The sequence below is a fragment of the Lolium perenne genome, chromosome 4 (genome assembly GCF_019359855.2).
Source record: "Lolium perenne isolate Kyuss_39 chromosome 4, Kyuss_2.0, whole genome shotgun sequence".
NCBI lineage: Eukaryota > Viridiplantae > Streptophyta > Magnoliopsida > Poales > Poaceae > Lolium > Lolium perenne.
The window spans coordinates 94275948-94289097 of NC_067247.2; the positions used below are offsets into that span (position 1 = coordinate 94275948).

At 42.5% G+C, this 13150-nt stretch overlaps 1 protein-coding gene across 1 annotated transcript; it reads left to right on the plus strand.

The window, feature by feature from the left end:
* The first annotated feature begins 351 nt into the window (after positions 1 to 351).
* LOC139839036 (uncharacterized) lies at positions 352 to 7503 on the plus strand. Its single transcript, XM_071829080.1, has 8 exons — positions 352 to 1273; positions 1764 to 2651; positions 3111 to 3352; positions 3461 to 4112; positions 4428 to 4907; positions 4974 to 5059; positions 5191 to 5880; positions 7480 to 7503. Exons 1-8 carry the CDS (start codon positions 352 to 354, stop codon positions 7501 to 7503), a joined length of 3984 nt encoding a protein of 1327 aa, XP_071685181.1.
* Positions 7504 to 13150: the final 5647 nt, after the last annotated feature.

The window sequence follows — 13150 nt, forward strand, 5'->3', positions numbered from 1 at the left end:
AGACTTCTTGCTTTGTGGTTGCAGGGTTGCATGAGAGGGATATCTTTGACCTCTTCCTCCCTGAGTTCGATAAACCTTGGGTGATCCACTTAAGGGAAAACTTGCTGCTGTTCTACAAACCTCTGCTCTTGGAGGCCCAACACTATCTACAGGAAAGGAGGGGGAACGTAGACATCAGGGTGCTACAAAATGGTATCAGAGCATAGTGTTGCCTGTAGGATCGAGACCCTAGGAATTGGAAAACCATAGGATACAAACTTGTTTAAAATGATAATTATGAAAATTTAATTCTGCACTTATCTATTCTTTTGGATTCCTTTCTAATCTTGCCTTCTCTTATAAAATTTTTAGATGGCCGACTACGACGAGACGTATTGTGCTGGAGACGCACCTTTCTACCTCAGCAGCATACTGTTTGATATGTCATCACTAGTTGGGATACCACCTCCGGTCATCCAGGGCAGACAGCTGTACAAGGAACATGACACAGAGGCTTGGTTGATCAAGACCTTTATTCCAGGAAGTGATGATGACCTTGATGACCCGAGCATGACATATTCTGACATCTACCCTGATTGGGAGAATTCTGTGGAGATCACCATCCAGGGCGCCATCGCCCGCATCCGCCACAAGTTCCATCGTAAGATTCCCCCGACGTCGCCTTACTATCAATTCGGTGAGCGTGCAGGAGATGGTACCCCACTCCGCCGCATTGGTGCTCGGAATGAATCGGTTTGTCGCAACTATATGATCGAGAGGGAGTTTGTGCCCGCTAACACCGAGATGCTGCTGAGGAGGCAAACCACCTTGGTGACTGAAGCCAGGGAGACGCTCCAATATGCCAACGCCAGAAATATGCAGATGGAAGCAGCTCTATTGGCCATAGATGACAAGAGACTGGCGCTAGAAGAGCGCATCGCCCTTCTGGAGGATCCAGTGAAGCTGGAAGAGAAGATAACCATTAGCGACAACTGGGCGAAGGCAGTCCAGAAGACAATAACGCTGATGCTGGAGAACAGGGCCATTGAAACTAAGGAGCATGATGAGATGAAGAAGGAGAATGACGCTTTGAAGATGGAGAACAAGCTTCTGAAGGAAACAATTGAAGAACTCTCGGCTGGGAAAGAGGAAGAAGATCCTCAAGAGAGGCTCATGTTTAACTCCGATGGTGAAGTAGAGCTAGTTGCGGAAGAGAAGAAGGAGAAGAAGAAGAAGAAGAGGAAGACCAGCCAGGAGTCCTACCCCTTAGCATGCTATGGAGCGATCAAGAGATGTTAGAAGATCCCTTTAGACTATTAGGTTTTCTAGTTCATTACGTTTCTTTGTATTGTCCTACTATCTGATGTAAGGCAGTACCAACTATCTTAGTCGTATTTTCGAAACTCGATAAGTTTTAAGTAAAAGTTTGAATTTCTGGTTTCAATGTTTCTGTTTGGTTGTGTGATTTGTTTTGTGCATGGGTAGAAAATTTTACTTCCTAGATCTGTCTATCTTATTCTTATCTGTGCTAAAACTATACCAGATGCCGCCAAGACGTGACCCAACTCAGGATACACTGAATCAGATGATGACAGCTCAGGCACAGCTCATGCAGTTGATGACCCAGTTCATCCAAACCACCCAGAACAACAACAACAATCCACCACCACCACCTCCACCACCTCCGCCACCTCCACCACCACCACCACCCCCAGTGGATAGACTCGCCAGATTTCTGAGACTCCGACCAGCTAAGTTCTCCAGTGCCACTGAACCTATTGTAGCTGATGACTGGCTGCGCTCTGTCAACAAGGACTTAGTCACCTGTGAGTGCACGGAGGCTGAGAAGATTAGGTTCACCGCTCACTTGCTGGAAGGACCTGCTGCGATGTGGTGGGAGACTTATCAACTTACCCATCCAATAGATGGCTTAGACTGGGAAACATTCAAGGAGGGATTCCGTACTGCCCACATCTCCTCGGGCATTATGAATCTCAAGAGAGATGAATTCCGCAGTCTGAGACAGGGAGGGAGAACCCTGAAAGAATACATGGATGATTTCTGTACCTTGGCGAGGTATGCCCCTGAGGACATCGACACTGATGCTAAGAGGAAGGAGAAGTTCCTCAATGGACTTAAGGGTGAACTGAAGATTCCATTGTCGGTAGCTTACGCACCCAGTTACCAGTCCCTACTTGATCAAGCCATCACCCTGGACAACAATATCAAGAAGGAGGAGAACCGCAAGAGGAAGTTTAGCAATAAGAGTCACACTGAGCCATTCCACAAGAAGCACCATTCTTCTGATGGGAATGGAAGTCATAGCTCACACAGGCATAACGGTCATTTCAACAAGGGGAATGGCAATAATTTCAATGGTCACAAGTTCAATGGAGGATCCAGGGGAAATCATTCCAATGGGAACCACAGTGGAAACAATGGCCGTCACAATGGGGGTAATGGACACCCCAATGGTAATAATGGCCAACACCGACACAATTCAAGAGACTTGTCCACTGTCACATGCTACAAGTGTAAGAAGACGGGACATTTTTCCAATGAATGCCCGGAAAATAAGTCCGCTGAAGCTACCAAAACAAATTCATTCCAGAAGGGACAGGCAAACCACCTCAACGTGGAGGAAGTGATGAATGAACCTGATGCTGTGATGGGTATGTTTCCACTCAACTCGTTTACAGCATTGGTTTTATTTGATACTGGTGCATCTCATTCATTCATATCAAGAGCTTTTGTGAATAAAAATGGATTACCCACTGAAACAATAGGAAAAACAATTAAAGTAAGTTCCCCTGGTGGAGAGATGATAGTTAATTCTGGATGTAGAGATTTGATTTTAGAGATTGGCCCTTATAAATTCCCCGCTCACTTAGTAATCCTAGAATCACAAGGTTTGGATGTTATTTTGGGAATGGACTGGATGACAACCCATAGAGGAGTCATAGATTGTGTGAGTAAATCAATCACTCTCACAACCCCCGAGGAAAAACGAATTAGGTTCAAATCCCGATTGGACTTTGGAGAAATAAGGCCGGAAAATCTTAAGGGGGTTAGCCTAGACCAAGTACGCATAGTCAAGGAATACCCTGATGTTTTCCCTGATGAGCTACCAGGAATGCCTCCTGATAGAGATGTGGAGTTCCTTATAGAACTGCTTCCGGGCACAGGCCCTATAGCAAAGAGACCTTACCCTATGTCTACTGATGAGTTGAAGGAGCTCAAGAAACAGCTGAAGGAGCAGTTAGGAAAAGGTTTCATTAGGGAGAGTTCGTCGCCGTGGGGAGCGCCTGTTCTGTTTGTTGAGAAGAAGGACAAGAGCCAGCGCTTGGTTATGGACTACCGTTCGCTAAATGAGGTTACCATCAAGAACAAATACCCCCTACCCAGAATTAATGATCTTTTTGATCAGTTGGTTGGAGCTAGCGTGTTTTCCAAGATCGACCTTCGGTCTGGATATTTTCAGCTCAAGATTAGGGAGCACGACATTCCCAAGACAGCCTTTGTCACTAGATATGGTTCGTATGAGTATACGGTGATGCCGTTCGGCTTAACCAATGCTCCCTCATACTTTATGAATATGATGAACAAAGTGTTCATGGAATTCCTCGACAAGTTTGTCGTAGTCTTCATTGACGACATACTTATCTATTCCAAGAGCGAAGAGGAACATGAGAAACACCTCCGCCTAATATTGGAGAAACTCCGAGAACATCAGCTATATGCCAAGTTTAGTAAATGCGAATTTTGGCTCAGTGAAGTAGGATTTCTTGGACACATCATATCCAAGGATGGGATTGCTGTTGATCCATCCAAGGTAGCAGCTGTGACAGAATGGGAACCGCCCAAGAATGTCGGAGAAATTCGTAGCTTCTTGGGATTAGCAGGTTACTATAGGAGATTCATTGAGAATTTCTCCAAGATTGCGAAACCAATGACTGAGTTGCTGAAGAAAGAGAAGAAGTTTGCTTGGACTGATGCCTGTGAAGCCAGTTTTCAGGAATTGAAGAAGAGATTAGTGTCTGCACCAATTCTGTGTTTACCAGATCTGGAGAAGGAGTTCCAAGTATACTGTGACGCATCTCATCAAGGGCTTGGAAGTGTGTTGATGCAGGAAGGCAAGGTAGCAGCTTATGCTTCGAGGCAACTCAAGAAACATGAAGTCAATTATCCCACACACGACATAGAGTTAGCTTCAGTTGTGCATGCACTGAAGACCTGGAGACACTATTTGATGGGGAAACGATGTGAAGTGTACACCGACCATAAGAGTTTGAAGTACATCTTCACCCAGAAGGAATTGAACATGAGACAAAGAAGATGGTTGGAACTCATCAAGGATTACGATCTGAGTTTGCAATACCACCCCGGTAAAGCAAACGTAGTGGCAGATGCCCTAAGTCGTAAGTCTTATCTGAATTGGCTATCGACAGAGGATCTACCTGAAGATCTGTGCCAGGCATTGAAGGACCTTAGTTTGGAAGTAGTACCAGAAGGATTTGTAGCATCCTTAATAGTACAACCTACGTTGATGGATAAGATAAAAGAAACCCAGAAGGGAGACGAAGATATAGAGAAGATAAAGGAAAACTTGAAGGAGGATAAAGCGAAAGGTTTTAGTGAAGATGAGCAGGGTATTGTTTGGTTTGGAAAGCGTATTTGCGTAGCAAATGATCCTGAACTTAGGAGACTGATATTTCAGGAAGCTCATGAGACACCATATTCCATTCACCCCGGCAATACCAAGATGTACATGGATCTGAAGGAGAGATTTTGGTGGAATAATATGAAGCGAGACATTGCAGAATATATAGCCAAGTGTGATGTGTGTAGCAGAGTAAAGGCTGAGCACCAGAAGCCAGCTGGATTGTTACAGCCACTGAAGGTTCCAGAATGGAAGTGGGACCAAATCGGTATGGACTTTATCACTAGATTACCCCGAACAAAATCCGGTTATGATTCGATTTGGGTTATTGTAGATCGTTTGACCAAGGTAGCTCACTTCGTGCCTGTGAAGACCACTTACACCAGCGCTAAGTTAGCAGATATCTATATGAAGAGGATAGTATGTCTTCACGGTGTTCCTAAGAGTATTGTGTCAGATAGAGGTACCCAATTTACCTCGCATTTCTGGAAGCAGTTGCATGAGTCCTTAGGAACTAGATTGGAGTTCAAGATCTGACATTTCACCCTCAGACAGATGGACAGACTGAGAGAGTGAATCAGATCCTGGAGGATATGCTGAGAGCTTGTGTTATAGACTATGGAACTAGTTGGGATGACAGTTTACCGTATGCGGAGTTCTCCTACAACAATAGCTACCAAGCCAGCATAGAGATGTCCCCATTTGAAGCCCTGTATGGGAGAAAGTGTACCACGCCCCTGCTATGGAGTGGAGTAGGAGAAAGGAGTTTCTTTGTACCAGATATTATCCAGGAAGCCGAAGAAAAGGTTAGACTGATCAAGGATAGATTAAAGGTGGCACGGTCCAGACAGAAGAGCTATGCTGACAACAAGCGTAGAGATGTCTCATATGAAATAGGCGATAGAGTTTATCTCAGAGTGTCACCCCTTCGAGGAGTCAAGAGATTTGGAATTAAGGGAAAGTTAGCCCCAAGGTTCATCGGACCGTTCAAGATCTTATCTCGCAAGGGAGAAGTAGCTTATGAGATAGAATTGCCAGAGATTCTTTCAGCAGTTCATAATGTGTTCCATGTCAGTCAGTTGAAGAAGTGTCACCCTGAGATGTCAGAAACGCCATTGAAGGATACAGTACCGCTCGAGAAAGTTCAACTGGAAAGTGACTTGACATATGAGGAGAAACCCATCAAGATCTTGGAGAGAGCTGAAAGAAATACTCGCACCAAAACTATCAAGTTCTGCAAGGTCCAATGGAGTCACCATACCGAGGAAGAGGCAACCTGGGAACGCGAAGACAGTCTTCGAGAAGATTACCCACACCTATTTGCTAGCCTTTCCGAAGCCCGAGGACGTGCTTCATCTTAAGGGGGTTAGTCTGTAACATCCCTAGTTTTCAAAATACAAAAACCTGCATGCATTCATGGCATCTTTGCATCTGTTCATGTACACACAAAATGTTAAGCACAATTGGGAAACCTATAGCTACATATCCTATTTGCAAAGAACTTTATTTCCCTACCAGGCTAAATTGTGTCAAAACTTTGTTCTCCATTGTTTAAATCAAAGCCCTGGATTTTACAAAAATTTAGAAACTGGTTTGACCCTATTTGGTTTCCTAAAACAAAAGTTGTGAAGAAAACAGTAAAAAGAAAAAAAGAAAAATGAAAAGAACAAAAAAAAAAAAAGAGAAAACGGTTCGGACCGGCCAAATGGGCCAGCCCGACCATTTCGGCCCAAAACGGCCGCACCGCACCGGCCCACTCAGCGGGAGAAGCGGCCCGTAGCGCCGAACCGCCTCTGCCCCCTCACGCTGACGGGTGGGACCGCCTGACGCGGGGCCCACGCCTTCTTCCACCTCGAGTCCGAAGCGGACTCCACGCCGCCGCCCCTGACCTAGATCGGCGCGGTTCGATCTCAGCCGTCCGAGGCCGCCTCGACGTCCGTGCCCCCACCTATATAAACCCCCGCGACCCCGCGTTCTTTTCCCCAAGCCGCCGCCCCCGATCGCGCCGCCTAGCGCCGCCGATTGCTCGCCGTTGCGCCGCGCCTGCCGCCGCCTCCGATAGCGCCGCCGCCGCCCTAGTCCGCCGCTTGCCGCGCCACCACCACCACTGCCCGCGTCGCGCCTCGCCCCGTCCGCCCCTCGCCGCTGCCGTTTGCCGCCGGGAGCACCGCCGACGCCGTCCACCAGAGCCGCCGCCGCCGCGCCATTACAGCCGGCCAAGGTGAGCTCCACCTACTCCCTATCCCCTTTTCTTTGCTTTTCTTTTCTTTTAATCTGGACCATCTAGATCGAGTAGATCCAACGGTCATAGTCCTCCCAGGGGGCGATCCGCGTGATCACCGCGCGGCCAATCACGTCGCGCCGCGTGGCAGCCTCTGTCAGCGCCCCAGTCAACTCAGTCAAACGCGTTTTAAATTTGAAATTTAAATCTCAGATTTGTTACCCATCTTGTAAAATCCATAGAAAATCAACCGTAGGGCCAAATTTTGTAAACTTTATAGTTTCGGAAAGCTTACAGTATGTACTACACGTTTGTGCAGTAATATGGCATATGTACTGTGTTAGATATCGCATCAAATTTCAATTAGAGAAATAGACCAGATTACACTATAAAAATTGTATAAAATAATCTACTGGTCCAAATTTGATGATTTTGTACTTTCTGGAATCCTCAGAACATGTACTTTAACTTGGTATAGGATTGGTACAACTTTGATACGTGCACAAACTTGCTTTAGTAAAATCCATCCGAATCAGTAATTCGAAGATAATTCGAATTCTATAAATAGTTTTCGAATAATTCCAATTGCACTACTTTTGTATTACTGTAACCTATCCAGGGAGCTAATGCTTGCAGTAGCTAATTATTAAGATTGTATATGTTAAATAGATACTCGGTTAATGATTTTTCTAAATCAAATTATATGTCCAGAATATTTTATTAACATGACACATATCAGAGAGCACATAATGCAACACTTACACACCACCTCATGTGTGAAATTAAATGGTTGCATAGCATGCATGCATACATGTCTATGATTGTTCATATCGAATGTGTGTTTATTTGTTGTAAATTGTTTGGATAGATTGTGGAGGAGATCAAGGTGGTGCTTGTGATTGCTGTGATTGTGCGGGTTGCTTTGATCAAGGCAAGTGACACTCAATTACCTACTATTTTGTTAAGCATTAGTGTTTTATAAACTAGTATGCATGGTAGGGATTTTGTTTTCGAAAGTTATGCTATGCTTAGATCCTAGTAGTGTGTAGCCATCCTTGAACCATTGCTAGTAATTTTAGTATGCCTAGCAATAACAAAATGCTACCGCTGTTTTGAATATTCTGGATTGTGAGTGTTGGGAATTAAAATTAACAACCTTAATGAAACACCTGGGTGGATTGGTTGATCGGTGGGCGGCTGCTCAGGCTCACGCGCCCTAGGGACTAAAGTGACTCCTCACGCGCCCTAGGGACTAAAGTGATGAATTCCTGAGAGTGCGCAATTGTAAAGTGGCTACTCAGGGCCACATTGTGGTTGTCATCGCCTGAGGGTACACTTGTGGATGGCCACTCAGGGTTAAAGAGATTAAGATGTCGTCCATGTCTTAGTTAGCTTCCAGTGCAGCCTTATGGTATTATGGGCTCTGCCGGGATTAAGTAAGTTGTGAGGCCAAACTTGTTGCTTGACATGATGATGTGGCTAGCTACCAAACGGGAACGGGTCTAGCTGGTTATGGTTGAAGCCTCCCTCTGAAAGATCTTGTCTCATTTCTTCTCTTGGGAAGGGTGGGTCGTAAGGTGAAAGTGCACAAGCTCTCGAGAGTTAAACCTAAGATCTTAGCCGTGTCCCCGGTTACGGACAATTTGAGCTTTCTAGGCAGGGAATGTACGGAAGAATCTCATCATCTTTTATGAATAAGTTAAAATTTGAGTAGCAACTGTCGGATAGTACATGGGAGATGTAACCATGGTACTATTTATGACATCATTATGAGTTTTGCAAAATGTTTTGATTTGAAATAAAATGTAGGATAAAATTGGCTTTGTGCAAATTTGCCTAAACTCCACTTGCCAAATATCATGTAGATAGCTATGCCCAAAACATCCACCATATAAGTGTCATTTGCCAGTACATCATTGTACTGACCTCCATTCGTGGGGCTGCATATTCAAACGTGCAGGTTCGTCTGAGGAGGAGTACTAGGTAGGATCTCGAGTCTACATTCCAACATGTCTGCCTGTGGCGCATGAAGACAATGGAGGCTCTCTGCAGTTATTTTCCGTTGTGTTTGCTTTGAACATTTGAGCTAGTCTATTTTGGCTATGCAATTTGTAAGACTTTATTTTTTATCTCCTAAGGATCTGCGTTGTAATAAATTTGATGTATGATTACTACATTTGAAATGTTTGTGCTATCAGTGATCCCGGGAATAGCACTATACACAGGTATCTTACCTTTATTAAAAGGTAGGGTGCTACAAGTAGCTAGATGGTTGTCTTCTCCTCTTGTGCTATCATGTTTAGATCTTGTGAGCTGCCTATCATGATCAAGATCATCTATTTGTAATGCTACATGTTGTGTTTGTTGGGATCCGATGAATATGGAATACTATGTCAAGTTGATTATTGATCTATCATATATGTGTTGTTTATGATCTTGCATGCGCTCCGCTGCTAGTAGAGGCTCTAGCCAAGTTGATACTTGTGACTCCAAGAGGGAGTATTTATGCTCGATAGTGGGTTCATGCCTCCATTGAATCTGGGACAGTGACAGAAAGTTCTAAGGTTATGGATGTGTTGTTGCCACTAGGGATAAAACAACAATGCTTTGTCTAAGGATATTTGTATTGTTTACATTACGCACAGTACTTAATGCAATTGTCTGTTGTTTGCAACTTAATACTGGAAGGGGTGCGGATGCTAACCCGAAGGTGGACTTTTTAGGCATAGATGCATGCTGGATAGCGGTCTATGTTCTTTGTCGTAATGCCCTAAGTAAATCTCATATTAGTCATCATGATATGTATGTGCATTGTTATGCCCTCTCTATTTGTCAATTGCCCAACTGTAATTTGTTCACCCAACATGCTATTTATCTTATTGGAGAGACACCACTAGTGAACTGTGGACCCCGGTCCATTCTTTTACATCTGAAATACAATCTACTGCAATCATTGTTCTCTGCTGTTCTTTCCAAACAAACATCATTCTCCACACCAATCGTTTAATCTTTTGTTTACAGCAAGCCGGTGAGATTGACAACCTCACTGTTAAGTTGGGGCAAAGTATTTTGATTGTGTTGTGCAGGTTCCACGTTGGCGCTGGAATCCCTAGTGTTGCGCCACACTACACTCCTTCACCAACAACCTTCACGTGGCCTTCATCTCCTACTGGTTCGATAACCTTGGTTTCTTACTGAGGGAAAACTTGCTGCTGTACGCATCACACCTTCCTCTTGGGGTTCCCAACAGACGTGTGCTTCATGCGTTATCAAGCTCTTTTTTTGGCGCCATTGCCGGGGAGATCAAGACACGCTGCAAGGGGAGTCTCTCACATCCAATCTCTTTACTTTGTTTATTGTCTTGCTTTACTTTATTTTATTTTATGTTTTGTTTGCTTTCGTTATATCAAAAACACAAAAAATTAGTTATTGCATTTACTTTATTTACCTTTTGTTTATTTCATCATGCTTTCCCCTAAGTTCACTCTGAAAGATATATCAGTAGGGCGTGGGTCTATCATTGGAAGAGATAATATAGAAGAATTTTTCACTCATGTTAGTACAGTTAAACATTTTGAAGATAGACACTTGGTAGAACTTGCTCCTACTTATGAAATTGCTACTGCCTCTTTAGTACACATGTTGGAAGCTAGATTTGTTAATCTTAACCCTATAATGCAACATATATTTCTTACACTCTCTGATATGGAAGTAGGAGAAAAGAGAGATTTTGTTTTAGAAACCCTTCTCAAAGAATTTGGTGATGTAGCTAGAGAAGCTAGAAAAGTCTTTATTAAACATAAGATGCTTGGCTTTTATACCAATTTTGCAAATGACCTTGAAAAGATGGAAAGAGATAGACTAAAGTACACTAATAAAGTCAATTGTGAGAGGGAGATTAAAGTACCAATACCTTATAAGCTCTTAGGAATGCATGAGGCACTAGAAAAGAATTTTGATTGGATTGTTCCTGAAAATTTATGTGAGGAGGATAGTAAGCCTAAAAGTAATGAAAAAGGAGCCTATGAAACTTACATAGATAAGATACAATGCATTGTTGAGAAAACTCCCAACTCCTCTGTTGATGCTTCATCTTTTGATAATACTTGATTTACACTTTCTGCGCCTAGCTGAAAGGCGTTAAAGAAAAGCGCTTATGGGAGACAACCCATTATTTTATTTCTGAAATTTTTGTTTTATATTTGTGTCTTGGAAGTTGTTACTACTGTAGCAACCTCTGCTTATCTTTACTTTATTGCATTGTTGTGCCAAGTAAAGTCTTTGATAGTAAGGTTGATACTAGATTTGGATTTCTACGCAGAAACAGATTTCTAGCTGTCACAAATTTGAGTATATCTCTCTGTAGGAAACTCAGAAAAATCTGCAAAAAATCATGAGTAATCCTCAGATATGTACGCAACTTTCATTCAGTTTGAGCTTATTCATCTGAGCATGTTAAGTGCCTCTAAAAAAATCGTCTTTACGGACTGTTCTGTTTTGACAGATTCTGCCTTTTATTTTACATTGCCTCCTTTACTGTGTTTGAATGGATTTCTTTGCTCCATTAACTTTCAGTAGCTTTGGGTAATGTCCAGAAGTTTCAGGAATGATTGTGTCTTCTCTGAACATGTGAATTTTTGATTATGCACTAACCCTCTAATGAGATTGTTTTGAGTTTGGTGTGGAGAAAGTTTTCAAGGGTCAAGAGAGGAGGATGATATGATATGATCAAGAAGAGTGAAAATTCTAAGCTTGGGGATGCCCCCGTGGTTCATCCCTGCATATTTCAAGAAGACTCAAGCATCTAAGCTTGGGGATGCCCAAGGCATCCCCTTCTTCATCGACAACTTATCAGGTCACCTCTAGTGAAACTATATTTTATTCCGTCACATCTTATGTGCTTTACTTGGAGCGTCTGTATTTTTTTATTTTTGGTTGTGTTTGAATAAAATCGGATCCTAGCATTCCTTGTGTGGGAGAAAGACACGCTCCGCTTGTTCATATGAACACTGGTGTTCTTAGCTTTACTTTTAATGTTCATGGCGAAGGTTGAAAAACGCTTCGTTCATTGCTATTTGGTTGGAAACAGAAAATGCTTCATGTGGTAATTGGTATATTATCTTGAATAATTTGATACTTGGCAATTGTTTTGAGCTCTCAAATAGATCATGTTTAAGCTCTTGCATCATGTAGTTTGAACCTATTAGTGGAGAATTACTGTAGAGCTTGTTGAAATTTGGTTTGCATGATTGGTCTCTCTAAAGTATAGATATTTTCTGGTAAAAGTGTTTGAACAACAAGGAAGACAGTGTAGAGTCTTATAATACTTGCAATATGTTCTTATGTAAGTTTCTTTGTGCAGTTCATACTTGTGTTTGCTTCAAACAACCTTGCTAGCCAAAGCCTTGTACTGAGAGGGAATGCTTCTCGTGCATCCAAAACCTTGAGCCAAAACCTATGCCATTTGTGTCCACCATAACTACCTACTATGTGGTATTTCTCTGCCATTCCAAGTAAATTGCTTGCGTGCTACCTTTAAAATTTAATTCCTTGTCTTTGCAATATATAGCTCATGGGAAAGTAGCTTAAAAACTATTGTGGTAAAGAATATGTCGCTTATGTATCTTATTTCTTATAAGTTGCTTGTTTCATAAATAACAGTAGCATAATTATTTTCACAAGTTTTACTCATAGGTAGTATTTCAAGAGAATCCACAGGAACATAACATTCAACCTCTTCTGGTAAGCATGGAGGACAATCAAATAGTGTAAGAGATGAAGAGTTACTCTCATTAGAAGGTTGGCATGGGTAGCTAATCCATTCTTCCTCCTTTTGTTCGTCGCTCTCCTCTTCTTTTTCATCCAATGAGCTTTCAGGTTCATCAATTTCCTCCTCTTTTTCATCCAATGAGCTTTCAGGTTCATCAATTTCTTCTTCCACCGGTTCCTGCAGATTGTGAGTGCATTCTTGTGCATTAATGTGTCTCTCTTTATAATCAAGGATATAAGGATTCCTACTGTAGCATTCTATGCAAGAATTAAGGATAGTAGAGACATAATCTTTAAGGTCCTTACAAATAGCACAAGTTTCATAATTCTCAACCATGAAGGATTCTATCTCGGAGGCTCCCATAAATAAGACAAATTGCTCTACCTCTTCGAACCCATAATGAATATAGCAATTCCGATTATAGTTCTTAATTAAAAATTCCTCACTAAAGCCACATTGAAATTTAAGATGTTTAGTATCCTGTTGAGAGCAACAGTTTATATCATGGCGTCTAAGCAAG